The 20648-nt window shown below is 41.5% G+C and overlaps 1 protein-coding gene across 1 annotated transcript in view; it reads right to left on the bottom strand.

Moving 5' to 3' along the window:
- LOC111237365 (carboxyl-terminal PDZ ligand of neuronal nitric oxide synthase protein-like) overlaps window positions 1-20648 on the bottom strand; it is a 47286-nt gene that overhangs the window by 1872 nt on the left and 24766 nt on the right. The window contains exons 6-10 of the mRNA XM_022766440.1: window positions 19648-19789; window positions 17523-17695; window positions 13756-13917; window positions 12371-12575; window positions 10357-10678 (exon numbers count right to left, since the gene is read on the bottom strand). Of these exons, the coding sequence (XP_022622161.1) occupies window positions 10357-10678; window positions 12371-12575; window positions 13756-13917; window positions 17523-17695; window positions 19648-19789 (1004 nt within the window). The remainder of the gene's footprint in view (window positions 1-10356; window positions 10679-12370; window positions 12576-13755; window positions 13918-17522; window positions 17696-19647; window positions 19790-20648) is intronic.

Here is a 20648-nt window from a genome sequence, read left to right as displayed (position 1 = left end):
CTCTCTATCAGTCACATTATACCCCATTAACCTGAGCATACTGTGACGTAAGCTGTTACTAGACAAGACAGTAACTCTCTCTTTCTCTCTGGCTGCCTGTTGTTTCAGCTGTCTAGGGACTTATCTACATCCCACAGCTCTCATGCTGAGAAAACACAGGGACAGGGGCAGAAAGAGAGCCAAAGCAAAAAAGAGTTGAGGGGTAAGGAAGCGAGGAAAGAGCTGCAGGCTTTCCCCTCCCTTCACTCGAACATACACACCAGAAATAGCTACACTGCAGTCTCCCTGATGGTACCACAATAATGCCACGACAAGCTCCAGTGCGCACAACCACACACAATCACAGTCATTCTCTTGGAAAATGAGTCCTGACACACACTTGCTAACAAGCTTCACTTCCTCCCTGACTCCTCCCATATACATTATACTGGTGGCTGCTAACTTCTTTCCCCTGTGAAATCTGGCCTGTGGTTGAATCCTGGTCTTAGTAATGAACTTATGTGACTTGCTGATATATTTACTGTCTCTGCTTCTGTACGAGGATGGTGTTAACAACTATAGTAATGACAGGCTTGTTGTAATGGAGCAGGGAAACCATAATTATCTGCTGTGTCCTATTCTAACAAATGGAGGAGCACACAGAGCACTGCACAGTAAAAGTCAAGGCAAGAACTCCACTGACTCCAATGGCATAAGCGGTATCATTAGTTATAACACACACCCATGCTGCCTAGAGGATGAACCCTACTGACTTGGTAATCCCCTGACTTTATTCTCTACCCCCACCATGACACAATTATACAGACCTTCATGTGTCCATAAGTATAAATTGTGATAAATGTGGTGTTCCCATGATTTTACATCTAGAAAAGTCTATCGTCAGAGCAAAATGTAAACGTGTCTGAAGCTTTGAGTTAAAGACCAAATATTTGCAACACTAATCCTATTCATTTTCAGCTGTTTGGCATTAATTAGCAAACTTTAGCATGCTAAAATTCTAAACCAAGATGGTGAACGTGCTAAACATTAACGTTAGCGTTATCATTGTGAGCATGCTAGCATGCCGGCATTAGCATTTAGCTCAATGGACTATGACAAGTCTACTCTAAGTCTCAAAGAGCTGCTAGCATGGCTGCAGACTCTTGGTCATGTTTTTAAATTTAACATGTCTGCTGTGGAAAGTACGAAACTACAAAAAGAAGATTTGCTGTGTGTTCAGCTGTCCAAATATTTTATGAAAGAATAACTGGATTTCAGTTTTTAGCTGGCTAGCTAGTTAGCTGCTAGCAAAGATACAGTTTATCTTGTTATTGCCTATGAAGCCAGTTGGGATGGATGGCCACTGTAGCTAAACCTTAGCAAATACAGTTCAATGCATATAAGGCCTGGTCATGCTGCCAAGTGTGAGGATTCAAGGAGGCTTTGATCTGATATAATTAATAACTACAAGAAACATGAGTGGCACCATATAAGTAGGGAAAACAGCTGGACTCCTGAGCGCGCCATGGCATAGATGAAACTGCCCATCAAACCAGTGGGTAAGAGTATAAAGGTAAAAGGAGCTTAAAGGTATGAGGAAGAAACAACATTTTTTTTGACTTGAGGAAATTATAATAGCCAACATAGCTCTCCTGAAGCCAAATGAAACCCTTGAACACTTTAATACTTCCTTAATACTTCCCCTGGGGTAACAGTGTCTTTGTGGTTTATACACACAAACGGCACAGTTTAAAGTTTGACTCTGCTGTGGTCTCATGTTATTTTTGCATGTGTGCTTTCCCAGGATGTGGAGATTAATTTGCATCCAGATCAAGACTCAGGCTGCTTTCTTTCCTTCCCAGACTCATTATCATAACTTCAAGTCAGCAACTCCTCTTGTCTGTCACAATGTCTCCGCCTCACTGCCCCATCTCTCTCTCCTCTGTTTTTACTTTCCATCTTTCTACCACTATTTATTATTCTGTCTTTGTCTCTCCATTCATCTTGCTCTAGTCTCATTCAGCCTACCTGCCATGCATCTCAGCAACTGGTTGTTTTCCTTTAGCCTCGTTTTTCCAGTAATTTGGAAATTCTGTCTCACACAACTACAAAATAAACAAGGACAGATGAATTGGCATAAATGTCAATTCCATCCACTTATTTTAATAATTCATACCATATTTGTGCAATTTTGGAGATCAATATTTGTAGCCTCTCTGTTGCAAAGACCAAGAACAGCAATGTTATTTGGAGCTTTAAGAGCTAAATTTGGTTTTCTTTTCTATTAGATTACTTGCTTTAGTGATTTTATGTTGTTTACAGTCCACAGAACTTTTAAAATTCCACTCCTCTGACAAAGCAGAGTTAATTCCTCCTTAAACATATTTTTGCAGAATTTTCCTCTTTTAGGTGCACAGGGCGGAAGACCAGCTAAGGCCTGGGATCACACTTCTGACAATGATATGGCCCACAGTCCTCAAATCTTCCAGTGCTTATTATACCATGAGTGTGGGACTTAAGCTCTCCAACTAAAGGAGATTATTGGGAGCTTGTTCAAGTCAGGTCATTTACTACAGCTCTCATTTACTTATATTATTGCATATGACTGCTGGAGAAGAATATCTACAATATTCCAACCATTTTGGCAGCCGCTGCTTTCAGTTCAACGTGAAATAAAAATGGACTTGCAGAGACTTTAGGTAATCCGCCACAGCGAGAAAATCATTGGGTTTTTGTTTTCAAGGTAAGATTATTATTTTGTGGTAATGCAGATGAAAACAGATTATTTTATGTCTTCTAAAGTGGTGTGTTTAAGTGTGGGTGGAAAGCTCTGACATCAGGGAATAAGCTGCTGCAAAGCAACATTTGTCATGTACAAAGCCACAAAATTCACATTATCCTCTTTACTTGATCCTCATTTGGTAATAGTTTGTCTTTCTGGTTTATTATTTTTTTCTGCTTGTGATTAAAATAATTTTCCAATAACTTTTTATTTATTTAAATGCTATTTTTGTGAACTATTGCCACCGACAGAATCAAATGGGTTTATTTGCTTATGCTGCTCTTCTACTGGCTTCTGGTCAAACATGAAGCAATACAACATGTGAGACCTCTGATGCTGTATGCCTGAGGCTTGGCTTATCATATCCTCCATCTGGAAGATGGTGATTTGGTAAGATCCAGTAAACCAAAACATGCACATGACAAGAACAAACACCACCGTGACACAGTGAGCGTAAGACAGGTACATCAAAACGTACTTCCCTCCTGCTGCTGCTCTGACAGTTTTACTGTTCAGGATGAACCATCACTGACAAAAACAATAAAAAATCTTGACAAAAATATTTCTGCTACTCTGACTAAAGTGCGAGAGGCAAAACAAGCGCTCATAGTCCAGCAAAGTGTGGAAAAAACAGACAGTGCTACCGTGCACAAGACATGTGTGATTCACCGATTACCTCAATGCTAATGTGGTTCTGAATTTGCAAAACCACATCCGCATGTAAAGGTAATTATGTAGTCATTAGCAGAGAAATCACTGGTGAGACCCACACATGAGCCAGCTTACACCCACACTGTTCATCCACCACATGCCTACTCCCATGCTTGTGCCATAGACACCGGTTCTGCATGCTGGTTGTCATGAGTAATACTCACATAGAGGGAGGAGAAGGGGCAGAGAGGAGAAGAGGAAGAGGAGGAGGAGAGGAAGGGGGGCTTAGGCAGTGGCAGAGAGCGCCCCAGGCTCCTAGGGAGAGGCAGGTTGTAGCAAATGATGAGAGGGAGAAGGATGGGGGACGGGGCAATGGAAGGCATGAGCTGGGGGGTTTAAGGGGGCTGCTGCTGGTTGGGGGTTATTCTGGGGGCTCAGTTTGTTTGTTTGGGCAGACTGAGAGGAAAATGAGGGATGGTTAGATGAGGAAGAGGATGAGCAGGAGCGGGTCCTCACACCTGTACCAAAGAGAGGCAACAGTTAGACTACAGAGGATCAGGGAGCTACAGTGGGTAAGGGAGCTTTAAAGCCACTACTGAACATTTACAACTAGGCACTCCCAATGGTAGTATCCAAGAAGATAGATCCAACCTGGGAATACTGAGAGGAGTGGGCTGAAAGCAACACGTAGACTAAATTTGTCATCATTTTTCTACAAACAACAATGTTAAAGCTGACCATTTTCCAAAGCCTATCAGAACATTTTATATTGATTTCCCACTTTTCAGCCAGCCACTGGTTTTCAACTATTTCAGTAGCCTTTAAAATCCACTTGTAGAAACCTGAAATTTCTTGAGACAGAATATGTCACAGCTCTTCATTGGTGGTGCTTACAGGAAAGTCTGACATCTTAGACTTGAAGATTGGCAATAGTAAGAAAAATACCAAGTGTTGTCGAAATCTCAGTGGTTTAAAAAGATCTTTGGAGTTTGGACGAGGACATTGACTGCAAACAGCAAAGTTTACCAAATTCACATAATCCTTTTTTGTCTTCAATGATTTAATGTCTAGCCACATGCAGAAGCAAATCATTGCACAGCTGGTCACTGCTAATTGTCAAGTCTCAGACGCTGGAGATTCCCGCAAACACCTAAATGCTCAGTAAATGCAAAACAGTCAAAACTGTCTCGGCTTTCAGTTGCAATGTCACTGAGAGATGTTTCTCACATCTAAATATAAATGTTCCCTATGGTGGGTTGCCTGAAACTCCTTCACTTATTACACTAAATATATACCTTCTTCAGCCTACTCTGTACACACAACACTGCATGTCTGTCTGCTCTGGAAGATTTCCTTCACAAAATTGAAGGATTAGGGACAGTGTTGTAGTTGATGTATGTTGTTGTATGTCCTTGTACTTTTATGTTAAGCTTCTATTCCCCTAGATGGGAGCAGAACAGGTGTGGAGATTATGAAGCTCTCTGAGGCAATTTTGTAGTTTTCTTGATTTTGGGCTATGTAGATAAAAATGACTTGACTTCACAAGTCAAGTCATTTTTATTTATTTAGTGCCAAATCACAACAGAAGTTATCTCAAGGCACTTTTCAAATACAGCAGTTCGGACCATACTCTTTATATCAGTGATTACAGAGACCCAACAATTCCCACCATCAACCAGCAAACACTTGGCGACAGTGGCGAGGAAAAACTTCCTTTCAAGAAGCTGAATCCTCGAGCAAAGCCGGACTCAGGGTGGGCGGCCATCTGCCTCAACCGGTTGGAGCTAAATGTTTAATATTGCACTAATGTGAATGGACAACTGTTGCTGACAGGAAGTGTCATATCCTTGAATCGTATCTATCCTTTGGGAAATGTCAGTACGATAAAAAGAGCATTATGAGGGAATACATGACTAAATATACACATGCGTGCGTGTCAGGCCGATACTAGTTTATTCTTGGGCTAATTCAATGCAAAACTGAAAATCAATACAGAGACTAAAGCAGCAAAAGTGTTTCAGAGGTTCAGACAAACTCCCCGTGGCGTCTGCAGTACATATGACTCATAAGCACAGCACGCTTACTTACTTCACCATTCAATTAACAGGAACAAAGCAGGCAATCAAGAGAATAGCATGAAAAATAGCAACACTTTCTTACTTGAAAAACAAACCAAAATGAGCTCTGCAGATTAGCAGGTGGAGACAAAAAGAATCAGTAAAACATCTTTATCTTCCTATTTAGTCGTGTCTCTGAAAAGAAGTCTTACCTGGAAAATCTTTTATAGCTACTTAAGCCTTTGAGACAGAAAGTCAGAGACACAAAGCAACTGAAAGAACAAGCAGGAGAAGGGACACTGGGCCTTTGTAAAAGCATCTTGCTTTTGCAAGGGAACTAACACACAACACCCAATGAGTGTGTGTAAGATGTCCATGTGGGATGTTTAAGCATGTAGGAGGATGAACGTGAGAGTGTCTGCAAAACTTCAGTTCAATTCAAACAACTGGATTCGAAAGAGCCACCCTGTCTGACAGAGCCCCAGTCAAACATTTGTCAGTGACTGACAGGCCGACGTTCCACCAGGTATCACATTCAGCCCGATACGAGTCTGAGAGCAGATAAATCCTGCTGCAAACCTCTTAAAAACGTCAGCTTCTATCTCTGAACAGCGACATGTAGCAGTGTGTAAATCCAGCTGACAGAACCAGCTCCACCCAAACGCTCGGCAACATCATCCATTACAGTCCCATCACATCGCTGCAATCAAATTACTGGCCGGCAATGCTGCTGGTGCAGCTCTGGCACACGAACGATGATGTTAATGATGAAGAGGGAGAACAAAAAAAAAAGAAAGCTAGAAGAGGAAGAGAAGATCGCGAGATAGGTCAGGAAATGTGATTATGCAACATACAATACTGACATAGAGAAAGAGTGTCAGAGAGTGCAGTCTATAGCATGCCAGAGGAAAACATGACTCACTTGTGAATAATACATATAAGCTGGTCACCATATGTGTCTGTTTCTGGGGTGTGTGGGCACGCTGCAGTTTTTAGCCAGACTGAAACATCTCAACAACTATCGGAGGAGTTGTCGAGAAATGTTTCCCAGATGATGAAGATGATGACTTTGGTGACCCCTGACTTTACATCTAGCTTCACCCATGAGGTTGACATTCATGGTTTTGACTGTATATCTGTACCACTATTGGATGGACGCCATGAAATTCACTACACACATTTGTTCATTTTCTTCTCAGGATGAATTGTAACAGCTTTGGTGATCCCAAGACTTTTTTTTTTATTCTAACACCATCATTAGATCAATGATGACTACCTATGACATCCTCATTAGTCTCAGTTGTTTCTGCTAATTAGTAAATGTAAGCATGCTAACAAACCCTGTGACAGACCGGCGACCTGTCCAGGGTGTACCCCGCCCTCACCTGATGTCAGCTGGGATTGGCTCCAGCCCCCCACCCCACCCCACCCCACGACCCTATAAGGAGCATCAGCATGTTAGCATTGTGACATAAGGGTTTAGGTCAAAGCACTGCTGTGCCTAAGTGCAGCCTCACAGAGCTGCTAGCATGGCTGTAGACTCTTAGCCTCGTTCTCATGTGTCACTTCCAGAGGCTGATGACTCAAAAAAAAAAAATCACAAATAACATGGTTCAGTTTTATGCCCACAGAGGGTGTTTTTTAGTCTACTATAACATCCTGTTTTGATCCTACTTTGGTTTTCCTGCTTGTTGCGTAAAGCGTGACTCACTACACGGTTAGATATAGTGTAGTCAGTAAAATGCCAACATACCATGTGCAGTGATGATATAGTATTGGAGTGAGTGGGCCAGCTGGCATGCACACATGGCAATGGTCCATGTTGGGTGATAATGCTTGTGTGATGTAAAACTATAAAGCTAAATTGCACTAATAATGTGAAGTGAACGGATTCCATCGCTGTGCATGACCAGCACTGCAACTGGGGTTGGAGGGTGGAAGGAGCGGTGGGGGGGGTGTGGGGGGGGGTCACAGAGGATGGCAGTAGCGTAGGCTATCCGTCTGCTTGTTCGCAGAACATAAAATACGGCCACTCAGGCTGTAAACATTGATTCGCTGGGGAAATCCAGAAAACAAAAGCAAATGGAAGCAATAAAATTCGCCATGTGGAGGGGGAGGGCGGGCGCAGGGGTTTGACTGCGCCAAAGGTAATGTAAAGGAGTTTGGCAGGGGGAAACACAATAACACAATGAAGCTGAAGTTTCCAACTCTCATTTTTTCCTATGCTTTAGTGAGCTTAAAAGATCTAGTTGAGTCTCATAACACTAGCAACTCTGCACACTGAAAAGTCACAGTTGTTTTCATATTCTTTGCAGCTGGAAGATGAATATCAGTGTTTTCCTGTGCAGCATGACCTGAATTTTCAGTAATTTTATATACGCCATTTGTGTAGAAAGCCCCAGCATAAAACTTTATGATTACTATTTACACAAAGATGATGTCACTAAGGAGAGGCGGCAAACAAAAGCCAATAAAGGAGGGAGAGGATGGCAGAGAGAGGGGGGAAAGTCACTTAAGAGAAAGAGCATAAAACATCCTGGTGGTGTATTTCTAAGCTGATTTCTACTGAGACAGAAAATAGAAAATGTGCTTGGACAAAAGGAGCTCAGGAGGAAAAGTGGCAGACAGAAAAGAGATGCTGGCTGTTACATAATTACAAATAAAGGGAAAAGGGGGGGGGGGGTCAGCTTGGCACACAAAACACTCCCAGATGAAACTAATGTTCAGATGGAAATGTACAGTAACAAGACGTCTCTCTTTGGAAGAGATCTGAAGTTCCCTTTTGTCTTTCTTTTTATCCCCCCACCACAAAAAAAAATGTATTCTGACATATGCAGCCGGGTAGGGTTTCAGGTTGTGAAGGGATGGGAGCTGGGATTGGCTGGGAGTCTGTGCTACAGGAAACCACAGGATGTGAGGCTGGCTAAGTTGCAGACTGACACACACACACACACACACACACTCAAACACACTCAAACAAAGCAGACATACAAAATACAAGCACGCCAAATACACACTACACCACTGAGTCAATTCCAACTCCTTATTTTTCTCCTTGTCTGTTTTGAAATCAGCTCTCCTTGGAGAGTTGACTGCGGATAGCTTTCAGAGAGAGAAAACAGCGAGAGGAGAGACAAATTTAGTGTGAGAATGAGTGAGAGAAGGAGGGAGATAAAGAAAAAAAAAAGAAAGGACTGAAGAGTTTATCCTGCATGTAGTGTTTTACCATAGCTGTTCTTTGTGATGGCTTTAAGGAGATTAAAAGCTCATTAAAAAGCTCATTAAAATGTAATTACATGCTGTGGCTACATATATACATTCAAGGTAAGGGTTGCTTGTTTATCACTAAGCTGCACGCCAAAGTATTCAGGCATTAAGTCGAAAGTACAGTAGAGAAAGCAATTGGTAACATAAAATGTGACAGCGAGAGAAAAGAACCTCAAACATCCCTGAAAAGCAAAACACATTCATTATAAAGTACTCCAAAAGAAAATGATTCCATTTACAGTTTCTACCCTCTTGAGACTTGCTTTAATGACTTCTCAAAATGAGTTATTTCATGGAATAGAAACACTGGGACGCAGTTAAAGCTGATGGAGTTTCTGTGTTTCTTTTATATCTCATTCTCTCCGATTCTCTCTTTTCCACCTCAAACCTGATCCGCTCTTTGTTTGTCTAACCCCAGCCCTTTTCTCCCCCCTGTTCTGTAATCCCCTGATTACAGTCACACTTTCATTAGCTGGAGGCTGTTTCTGCTGAGTTGAGCTGTTCTCCACTAATAATGCTAAAAGCTACAGGCTGCGTATGTCACTGTGTAGCCTGGTTACCTCAAACACAAACTGACTGCTAGCACATTAGGAGTGTGTCTGCACATTAAAGGACTAGTTCGAAATTTTGGGGAGAGAGTCATTAGATTGATATCACTCTCGTGCAGCTTAAACATTAAGACATAGCCAGCGGGCACTTAGCTTAGTTTAGCACAAAGACTGAAGTCTGTGGGAATTAGCCAGCAGCTTAAAGCTTTCACACTTGGGGAGAGTTGTGGGGGGTGTTGGGCAAAGATATTTGGTGAAGCTAAAGGGACAGGTGCATGCAGGCGTTCTACACACAACGGTTACATCTCATGGAGGCAATCAAGGCACTTTGAAGCTCCAAGCACCTGCAATTTGTGCCAAGATTCATACTCGTTCTCTGAGGCATAACTCGGTCAAATCTGAACACACAGACAGGATACACACATATTTTTATGATTCTGTGTGACTTTCACTTCTCAAGCATGACATTATCTCCAATGTCCATCGTCAATAAACATCCATATATCTTGCTTAGAAATCATGTTAAAAATAGACGCTCTTTATAACTCCAGAACTTGCCTGAGAATAAATAAGTTTTTAAGTTTGCATCAGTATTTAAAGTAATCCAGTGATAGTTATCTGTACATCTATGGTGAGTATGCAAACAGAAACAACTGTTAGTGGATTCAGCATACTTTTAATGATACCAGTTTCCCAGAGTGTAAACAAATATAGGCTAAAAAAACAGGGCGGAAGTTGTAACCCAGAGCTACCTAACTCAGTGACAACTGAGTGACACAATGCATTAAGGCTCAGAATATCCTATTCAGCAACAGTGTCGCTCGTCTCTATCCATTGATGAACTGACATTTGCCCTGTGTTGAAAACCTGTGGATACACGGACCAAAAAATGAGTTAACATGTTTCTGAAGATGTCAAACTATTCCTTTAATGTATGATGGTGTCACTGTATAATGATGCTTACACTACACACTGCCAGTGGACTGATATGTTACATCTATGTGTTGGTCCAGGGTTCGGGTTATTACATTGTTTTCTCTCTGTGTAATCAACATGAGGACAGCCGTCTTACTTTTCGTCCATGATGGCGGAGTTTCTCGATGTAAACGGGACGATCTCATTGCAGGACCCCTCCTTGTTGTCCACCGTCCCATTGGCCCTAATGAAGGGGTCCAGGTCTCCGTTGACTGACGCAGCTGGTTTGCTGCTGTTCTCCAGGTTGAGCAGGTTGAGGTAGGACTCAGCGCAGTCCACCTGGGTCGGGGAGAGGGGCGAGGTCTGGAGCGCCCATGAGGGCGTGGAGGTGATGAGCTGGTCCAGGGTCTGGCTGTAGTGATTCTTCAGATTTAGAGACAGAGGCTTCGCTAATGTAGAAACGGATGACTGTTCACCATCTGGAACAGATCAATAAAACAAGTTAAATTAATAAATGTCTCAATGAAAAACAAGATAAAGAAGAAACCACTTTGTTTTTTGTTTTTTTAAATCTCTGCGACTCTCATCACAGACTGGAGGAGTTCACTGTGCGCCAGTGGCAGCACTTAGGCCAGCCATTTCTGAGATTAGCAAGGTTAGCAGGGCTAACATGATTAATGCAGGCATGAAATATGTGTCAGTTTTAAAACATACACACAAACACACACATGTAAAAACACATTTATTATTTACATAAACTCACACAGCTCTGCCCAGTGTGTGTGTGTATGTGTGTGTAGTTATTCATTATTATTTTGGCAGGACAGACCGTTCTTTTAACTGGTGTGAATACATCCCTCCCCCATAAAATCTTCCATTGGGACAAAGTTTGTGTGTGTGTGTGTGTGTGTATGTGTGTGTGTGTGTGTGTGTGTGTGTGTGTGTGTGTGTGTGTGTGTGTGCCAAAAATAACGGTCAACACAATCAAAACTCTCACTGAGAAGTGTGTGACTGTGAGATAATGCTGACAGAATGTAGTTTTTAAATCCGCTGTGATTAAATAATGTGTTACTCATTCAGTGTAGAGATGTTATTGCATGTAAAGATAAATTGTCACACACGTTGTGTTACATTGAGGGGCGATGTACAATGTAGCTGTGATGCATGGCTCTCCATTTTTAATTTTCAGGCTTATATAAAAAAAAAACAAATGTGACCAAGTCAGATCAATAATCCAGTTTTCTATAATTGACACAAATGCAGTTGTGAACACATTTTAACGTATGTTTTTATCATTCATGCAGGTGGAAAAATTCATGGTCCCCAGAAGATTTGCCCTGATGACTTTGGTGATCCCAAGACTTTTCCTCCAGCGGCATCATCAGGTTCACATTTGTTATTTTGAGTGACTCAACAACTATTGGATGGAAATCTGGTGCAGGCATTCATGTTCCTCTGTGAATGGAATGTAATTACTTAAGTAATCCCCTGACTTTTCATTTAGTGCCATCATCAGGTCAAATTGCTAAACTGAAATCTGTTCACATGTTGCTCCAATCACTTCTGTGTGTTAGTGCAGCCACAGAGTCACTCACATGCCTGTAGACGCTTAGTCTTAGTTAATACAATATGCTCACAGAGCATGCAACTTGTTTTCCACAGATTAAGTATGAAACGTGAAACATTTGAAATATCTGAAATTGGCTTTATGAAAACAGAAAATGGTATTTGTTCATGGAAATTTAAAAATTGAAAGATCTGTAAACTTGTTTTGGCACTAATTCTTCTAAGTATTTCCATCTCCTCCTCACTCGTGATCATTACAATTCTAATGATCACGAGTGAGGAGGAGATGGAAATGGGGCTTTGCATCAGTTCTCAGTGAGATTTTGATGCTTTAATAAATGCTTTAAACTGAAGGACAGTGTGTTTTTTCACCTCAATACAGATAAAAGTGAAATGTTCAGTTAAAGGAAAAGCACTGGCCTTCAGTCCCTGGCAGCTCTGCTTCTGCTCCATCAAACACAACTGACGGTGTTTGCCGGCAGGAAGCCGGCGAGGGATCATGGTTTGTGTCATGACTGTCCACATCATCCCCAAGCCAACAGGGGACATGAGTTTGTCTGAGGGATTACACTGTTCCTACTTTAGTCACCTCTCCAGTAACTTACTGTGTCCATTAGCTTGAGGCTCCTGGTGTGGCTGCCCTGGTTGTGTTGTTTTTGGGGAACGGGCTTCCAGCTCTTTCAGCTGCTGCACGAGCAGGGCCAGATGCTGCAGCAAGTCCCTGTTCTGCAGCAGTAGCTGGTGGACGCGGGCCTGAGCCTCCATCCGGGCAGCGGTCTCAGCTGCCATTTGATCCTTCAGCAGCTGCACCTGTAGTGGAAAAACAAAGGGGAGGGTATGTTTGTTTGAACATTTCTGATTAGATTTGAAAACCTAGATGCAATATCCATTAAAATATTTGTTTGAATAGTTTTCTTTTTCAGCCTCAATTACTCTTGAGTTTTTGATCTACAATACTGAATGAAATCAGGTTCATAATCCCGCACATATCTATGATCCTTACACTGAGACTCAAGGTAATGGAATGGGTATTTAGGTTCATCTTTGACTGAGGTCGATTTTGAGTGATGCAATCAGACATGAAATACTATAGTAAATATGCATTCGTCTTGCAGTTGCTCAGATGTTGTAAATAGGAGGCTCTGCAAATCTCCTGAGATGCTTTGTTACAAACATTTGCGCATTTTAAATTTCAGCACATGTTGTGTTTTTGTAATGCTGCACCATCTATTTTTACATAACTGTGTTGGTGCCGCCCCCTAGTGGGGCATCATTAGTAAAAGACATACAGTACCAGGTGGTTCCATGAAAGTCACACATCTTAAAAGGGATTTCATTGTGAATACCTGACTGATATTTAACAGAGTCACCAAGATGAAGATCGACTTGTTTGCCTCCATTGTGCTAAATTAAGACGAAGCATTTTCCAGACGGTTATCCCTGTGTGTGTATTGTCCTCAAGCAAAGTAAAAGTGCACCATGGGTATTTTCCATTCTGGGGATACATCAGTGGAATAAATGTCAATATCGTGATAAGTCTGCAGCAAACATTGTGCGTACGTGTGTGTGTGTGTGTGTGTGTGTGTGTGTGTGTGTGTGTGTGTGTGTGTGTGTGTGTGTGTGTGTGTGTGTGTGTGGCCCTCATGGGAGAAAGTATTACAAATCCAGAGGATGAAATAATTCCAGTTTCATTTTACACCACACTCCATGTAGATGAAATGTTAATATTGATAATATTGATTTGAAATTAAAACAGCAAGGATGTTTTTGGAAATGCTAATGTCATTGATGAAAGTGTGGAAAAAGTGAATAGAAGTGTTAGTCGATTCACGATAGTCGATAACTATTGTAGTAATGAATGAATCGTTTCAGTCATTTTTTTTTTTTTTTTTTAAATAATTGTTAGTTGCGTCCCTGTTTTCATCTCTGTCTACTGCTTCGTTTCAGACAACCTCTACAGTGAGTGTGATTGTCAGAGTCTGCTTCTTACCTGAGCGACGGCCACCTGTGTGTGCTGCTGCTGCTGCTGGAGCTGCTGCTGGAGAAGCTGCAGATAGTGCTGTGATGCCAGTGGAGTGAGAGATGGAGAGCAAGGGCTGCTGGGAGTAATGCCTTGGGATGTCACGGTGAAGAGGGACCTTCTATCAAAATCCTGACCAAAGAAAAACACACCCAGAAAAAAAAAAAGGCATGTTACTGATGGAGGGATAAAGGTAGTAAAAACAACGTACTTTAAGCTGAAATGATGAGTATAACTCTCTGACATCGAATTCAAAGCCCACAGTGCTGCCAGTTTTTCCATCCTGGCCATATCATACTGTCTATATATGGAGCTATTTATAGACCTCAGACACCAGACAAATGCAATTAACAAACCAGTAGGATAGAAGCCACCCAGTATTCTGAGTCCCAGAGACCAGGACTATGACCCACTGATCCGGAGGCCCCTGGAGCCCCTTACTGTAACTCCTCACCAGAACTGGAATAATCTCTAAACTCATTACCATACCATGCATACTCATTCCCTGTCTCCTTTTATCTCTCTCTCAATCTCCTTCCTCTGTGGATTTTTTAGATGATTTTCCAGATGATCTTTGTTAGCACAAATGTGTCCTGGAGAAATAGGACGTTCCCTAAGCAGCTTGTTCATTTCAACCTCTCTCTCCCTCTCCCTCTCTCTATCTCAAACAGTACGGATGGAGTAATTGTGTGTTTCTGTCTCCAGGGATGTCAGCACTGACCAAAAGAGATGGATTTTTTTGTGTGCGAGTGTGTATGTGTGTGTCTGTCATAGGCTACTTTAGGGGACAAATTTCAGACTACAGACCTGTTAATCTGAAACAGCTGGTTTTTGGGTCAGTGGTTATGGTTTAGATTAGGGTACAGCAAGTAGTGGTTAGGGTGAGTTTCCAGGAAATGAATGGAAGTCTCTATAATGTCCCCAAAAGTGACCTATGACAAAATGTGTGTGTGTGGTTTCAGTGTGAAAGCATGTTTAAGCCGCACATAAACACATTAAAAATTCAGGCCTCAATAATCACACAAATTGCTACTGCTGTCATGCAAAATTGGTACAACAGGACACACTATGTTGTAACTTCTTCATAGAACCACTAGAGGGCGAAGTAGCACACTGTAAAGTACGGCACATTCAACTTCAAGTGCATCTGAGACGGCGTGGTTACCTCGGTGATCTGCAGCTTCCATAAATAAGAATGTAATTTGGATAAACTGAAAAAGTTTAAGTTTTTAGAAAATCTTTTTTTTCTGGTAGCTTTGGATAATCCTGTTACACTTCAGTATATAACCACCATACTTTCTAAACAGTAAAATTAACAACACACTATGATGTACTTAAAAGCAGATTTAAGTGTTATTTGTCAAGAGCTATGACTCCTCCATAATTAGATGCTGATATAACCAGATGAATGACAAGACAATATAACACAGCTGTAACAATGTAAAATATGTCTTCATACAGCAGGAGATATAGCAGTTGAAAAATACTGTTCAGTAATAAGTATTTGTCCTTATATCTACCCACAACTATACTATAGTGTTATGAATCATTTGTAATATCTTTATATAACCTACTTCTTATAAATACTTAACGGGCTGGGGTGTGGTTAAAGTAGCACGTTATTTGACAACAACTTTGCTTATCAATTAATCATCAGGTTTCACCTTCAAAAATATGGGAATGTGCTGCTTTTTTGTTTTACATCATTTCAAGTCAATGGTTTTAATGGTGCACAGAATGTAATTTAATACCCGTTACATGGTCACACTGGTCAAAGAATGATGAAGCAGTAGAGAGTGAGTGTGTGAATTTACCGATATATATATAACATTTACTTCAGTATTAAAATTAATCACTTCATTGACTCGTGCTTATTCATGAGTGAAGGAGCTTCCTAGCTACAGAATCTGTGTGTGTTTGCTACAGATCAGACGGCACTGACTCAAACTCCCGAAAAAAGGATTGAACAGCCTCCTGCAGCACAACCCACTGTCGCACAAGTAGTTTATACATGTGTAACATCTCCTGACAGAAAACAACCACGGACAAAAACAAGTTATGACTAATGTTACTCTGAAAGGAAAAATACATCCAGACATTTGTAAATGAAATTTCAGACTTTTTTTTTGAAGTAACTGAATTCAGTGCTTTTAGATTCTCTTCAGGACTTGCAGATGTCATTATTCGCATTCCTACAAACTGTGGTCGATCCGGCACTTCAGACAGTCTCTGAAGTGTTCCTGTTATTTCGTCTACCCTCGTGTTGAATGTTCGTAACCACCAATACGACCAGCATCTCGTGTAGTATGTATATTTCGACCAGTCTTCCTTCCTCCATCTCTTTATTCCCTTCTCTCTCTCTCTCTTCCTCCTTCCCTTACTCCTCGCTTATCTCTATGGAGCAGATGTTCGCAAACTCCTCTTGGGATTATAGTGGCATTTCTCAGAAATCAAAGGGAAGTGACTGGGTTTTTTGGGATTAGGTGTCCCCCTTTTCACAGCCAAGCAGGAATATTCAGGTTCCCCCATTCCAATCCCTCTCTCTCTCTCTCTCTCTCTCTCTCTCTCTCTCTCAGCAGCACGATAACAGCAGTGTCTACCACACTCGCTCTGGTGACAAATCCAAAGGAACACGTCATGACACACTAAAGCCTGCATGTTTGCATCTTTCTTATCCGGTCTCTGTCAAACTATCAGTGAAAGATAATCGTCAGTTCTTAACTTCAAAATGATTCATATTTCTGCTAAATCTAAAACACAGTGAAACAAAAAACTAGGCATTTTTTTCCCCCACATGCAAGAGTGACCAGGTCATTTCACACCTGCAGTATCTGCTGCCAACTTGGAGCTATGATTAGTCATGGAGAGCTGCAGTCAATGATCTGGTCAGCTACTGCAGTAGATGACAAAGCACTATACTGTACTTTCATAGCTCAATGAGCCATTTGGCAGCACTATTCCCAGATAATAGCATCAAAACACACACTCAAGCCAAAGTAATGAATCAAGAGAGCAGAGCAGAGCAGACTCCTGTAGCTACGAAGACAGAAGCAGTCTGGAGCGAAGAAATCAGTGATCGTTAAAATGTGGATGCTGCTGCTACCTCCCCCCCTCTGCTGGGGGTCAGTAATAAAAAGGGACCTTGGCTGCAGCTCCAATGAAAAGAAACTGTCACATGAATGTGGTGTTTATGAGGTGAGATTGTGAATGCGAGCTCTCCCTACAAATGCATTTTGCTGTTCTAAGGCTTAGCTGATCTAGCGACCGTGACAAGAAATAGTGCCACAGTAAAGGGGATTGTATGCTTTAACAGAAGTGCTTTGGAGACCGTGTGCATCAGGGGGTGGAACTGGTGTGACAGTCTGACACTGACCTACCACTTTCCAGCAGCACCTGCTGTTAGGAAACAGTCCTGGTGGAATACAAGTGCCATTCCACTAGTGATCAGCAAATGCCAATATACAACCAATGAATGCTACATGGGTTTACTGAAAAAAATCAATTAGTGTAATTGTTCATAGTTTACAGTGGATAGCAACTCTCAGATGTCAGACATCAGTTTGACTTAAAAACCTCTGTGCGTGTGTGTGTGTGTGTGTGTGTGTGTGCGTGCGTGCGTGTGTGTGTGTGTGTGTGTGCGTGCGTGTGTGTGTGTGTGTGTGTGTGTGTGTGCGTGCGTGTGTGTGTGTGCGTGCGTGCGTGCCTGCATGTGTGTGTGTGTTCTAACAGTCTCTTACTATTATGGTCTGTCCAGGTTTGACCACATTCAGTTCAGCCAGACTCTGCAGAATTTCACTGACTGCCTTTTCACACAGAGAAGTGCCAGCTGACGGATCTTCTCCTGCTCGTCTTCCTCCGTGGTTGCCGTCCTCCTCCTCGTCCCCTCGCTCTGCTCCCGTCAGTTTACGGCCTGTAGAGGGAAACACAAAGACATTTGAGCAAAACATTGCCATCACCCTCAGGTTTTAATTTAGTTCACTTTTGGATTAAAAGGAAAAAATCTGACATTTTAGGAAATTGGCTTTTGCCTGTCTGATAAGAGGATTGATACCTCTCAGATATCTATTCGCTAATTATGAAGCTATCGCCAGCAGCTGGCCAGGCTAAGCTAACTCACCCAGCTCCTGGCAATCGCTTCATATTTAGTGCTATTGATCCTCTCGTCTAACTCTTGGCAAGAAAGTGAATAATCCAATTTCCCAAAATGTCAAACGTATCCTGTATTTGTGCAGTGTTTTACTCCTGGTTAGGAGTGCTCAGAATAGGCTAACACTCTCAAGGGTACTTCAGTATTGCAATATAGACGTTGAATAGGATGATTTTTCAGAAACAAAGTTCACACCACACAGTGCAAGTCAATTAACTATCCAGGACAGCCACTTTAATTAAGAATGACATCCAGGTTATTATTAGAAATAAACTTGCAATGTGAATTTCCTGAGGGAAAAATTGTATTATACCATGCTATGTACTTGTTATTTTAATACAAATTATACTATAAACTATAGTTTATATGGTACACAGTTTGTGGAATTTAATACTCTGATATATCCAACTTGGTACAATAACACGAGAGTTTTAATTTGTATAACTAAACCTTAAATTAATGCTATTTTGAGCTCACACAGTATTTTACCCACTCGTGATCCACCCTGCCTGTCACACAACTCCAGCTCCAACTATTCATTCACTGTGCTAATTACAATCATTACCGCTAACACTGGCAGCCACCCTCTCCTGTTGTCCAGTGACATGGAAGTTGTAATCACAGGAATCTTTCCCATCGCTACTCTCCATCCCATGTGATTACAAGGCCGTTTTTAGAGAACACTTAAATCCAGAGTAGTTTGACGTTAAATTCCAGTGTAACCAGACGTCTGTGTTGTTTCTGTTTGATCACTGTGGTAATTCAATGAGCCAGTTTGATGGTTTCCATTTCGCCCATAAAGAGGCGTGTAATCAAACTAAACATGTGGAAAGGTCAAGCTTTAGAGTTTAGCCAGGAGAAACATGGTTCTCATGTGATGAGAAAGAACGATCAAGGCTCATAAACTCCACGTTTTCCACAATAACGCTGTTCAGACCAGATGCCAAAGGTAAAATGTAGAAGCGCACTTCTCTGAGAAGAACGGTTGCATTACTGTTCTTGTGCGATAACGCTAATCACTTACAGGCAATTTATAAAACATTTAAGAAGAATTGTTGATACTGTTAGTCAAAGTAAATGTTCAAAGCACAGTTTTCATGCTTGTGTTTCTTTCATTGGAAAGTTTTAAAAACTCTTCACATCACACTTATGTATCTCAGCACCTTCATTTATTTGATATCCTGCTGCACCACGGGCCGAGGTTTCACTTTGTCCAGCTTTGATTATCTAATAACATAGTTGGCTTTATGAGGTAAATAGTTTCACTGAAAAAGAATCCAGAAAATATCTTTTAACAGAGAGAACTTTTGCGTGAAGGAATTTAATCTTAGTTTTGTGCTGGGTTCCTTTTGTTTGTCTTAGTAACGGCTGTTGACTGAGGTTTATTACTGAACAGGTGGAAGGCTCAGACAAGCAGCAGGTGTTTGCACATAGCTACACAGACATGAAACTGTACTTAACAGACTCTGGCTCTGAGTAAATTAGCTGTAAACAAAACCCAAGTATCAGTTCACTGGATTCAGGATTTTATTGCTAGCTTCAAATACTGTTTTTTTTTTTTTTAAATATTTTAATACTTATTTGTGTCTTATTCTATGCTATATTCATGAAAATCCATCACATAATAATCCAAAATGTGTATTTGTGTCTGTATAGATTTGTAAAACAAACGTTTGAATAGTAGAAAACGGTAAATAATTTCAAGTGGGCCTCACCATTACTGCTGGGCTCCTCTGTGGACTTATCACTCTCTCCATCTGCCTGTCCGTCTGCATCCTGCTCAGCATGCTGCAGACTGAGCTTATGGCACACCTCAAAGGCCTGACCGATGGTCCGCACAATACGCATGGCCTGCGTCTGACAGGGGCGGGGAGAGGGAGAGATTGAGATAAAAAGGGAAAAGGTGAATGTTTCAGAGTATTCAAAAAACAAACATACAGTATGCAACTTTTCACTCCACCAAACACCCCAGCCCCTCCCGTCTGCTTTAACATGAGCTAATCATTGAAATCACCAGCTCCTGTCTTTAGGAGCATGCACACTCTCAGTCGTCTTTGGCACACGGTTGAATACCTCCGGGTTCAGAGACTAATAATATCACCTCTGCAGGACAATTCTCATTACAGCTGACTGATAATACCAGACCTCGGAGCCAAGGCGGCAGTGACCTGCAACAACTGCAGCAAGACACATGAAAACAGCCTCGACTCAGGAAAGGTATAAAGAGATGCTTGTCTGAAATATGCAGCTGTAATCCTTGTCCTCAAGTGCATCTGCTTTGCATTCAGTGCAAGCCATGGATCTGCAGTGCTAAGCCACCAGATAATAACTAAGCCACCAGAAAGTGAGTTTAAGATCAACTTCAAAACCAAACTTGAATAATTCAGCTGACAAAAATCAGGAAATTAATTGCTGAATAAAAGATAAGAGTGGAGGGCACAGAATACAAACAACCCTCAGTCACAGGTAGCTGGACACAGAAGACTGAAATGCATCACATTGAAGTCTGCATGCTGTATGTGCCATAGTAACACTTACTGTACTCAGCTTGCAGATTTACATCAATAAGAAATGACAGCAGCAAATTTGGTGGAAAGAGGGGGAAGTGCACAGATTTTTCCAGTTGAGAAAAAGCAAGAGCGTTACTTGAAATATAACATTATGTCTCACGCCTGCCTCAGATTAAAGCCTCAGAATAAAGATGCTGCTGTAGTTG

The sequence above is a fragment of the Seriola dumerili genome, unplaced genomic scaffold, assembly GCF_002260705.1.
Source record: "Seriola dumerili isolate Sdu_G_001 unplaced genomic scaffold, Sdu_1.0 BDQW01000853.1, whole genome shotgun sequence".
NCBI classification, from domain to species: domain Eukaryota; kingdom Metazoa; phylum Chordata; class Actinopteri; order Carangiformes; family Carangidae; genus Seriola; species Seriola dumerili.
The sequence above is the reverse complement of the archived record's forward strand: the minus strand, read 5'-3'. Positions and strand labels throughout refer to the sequence as shown.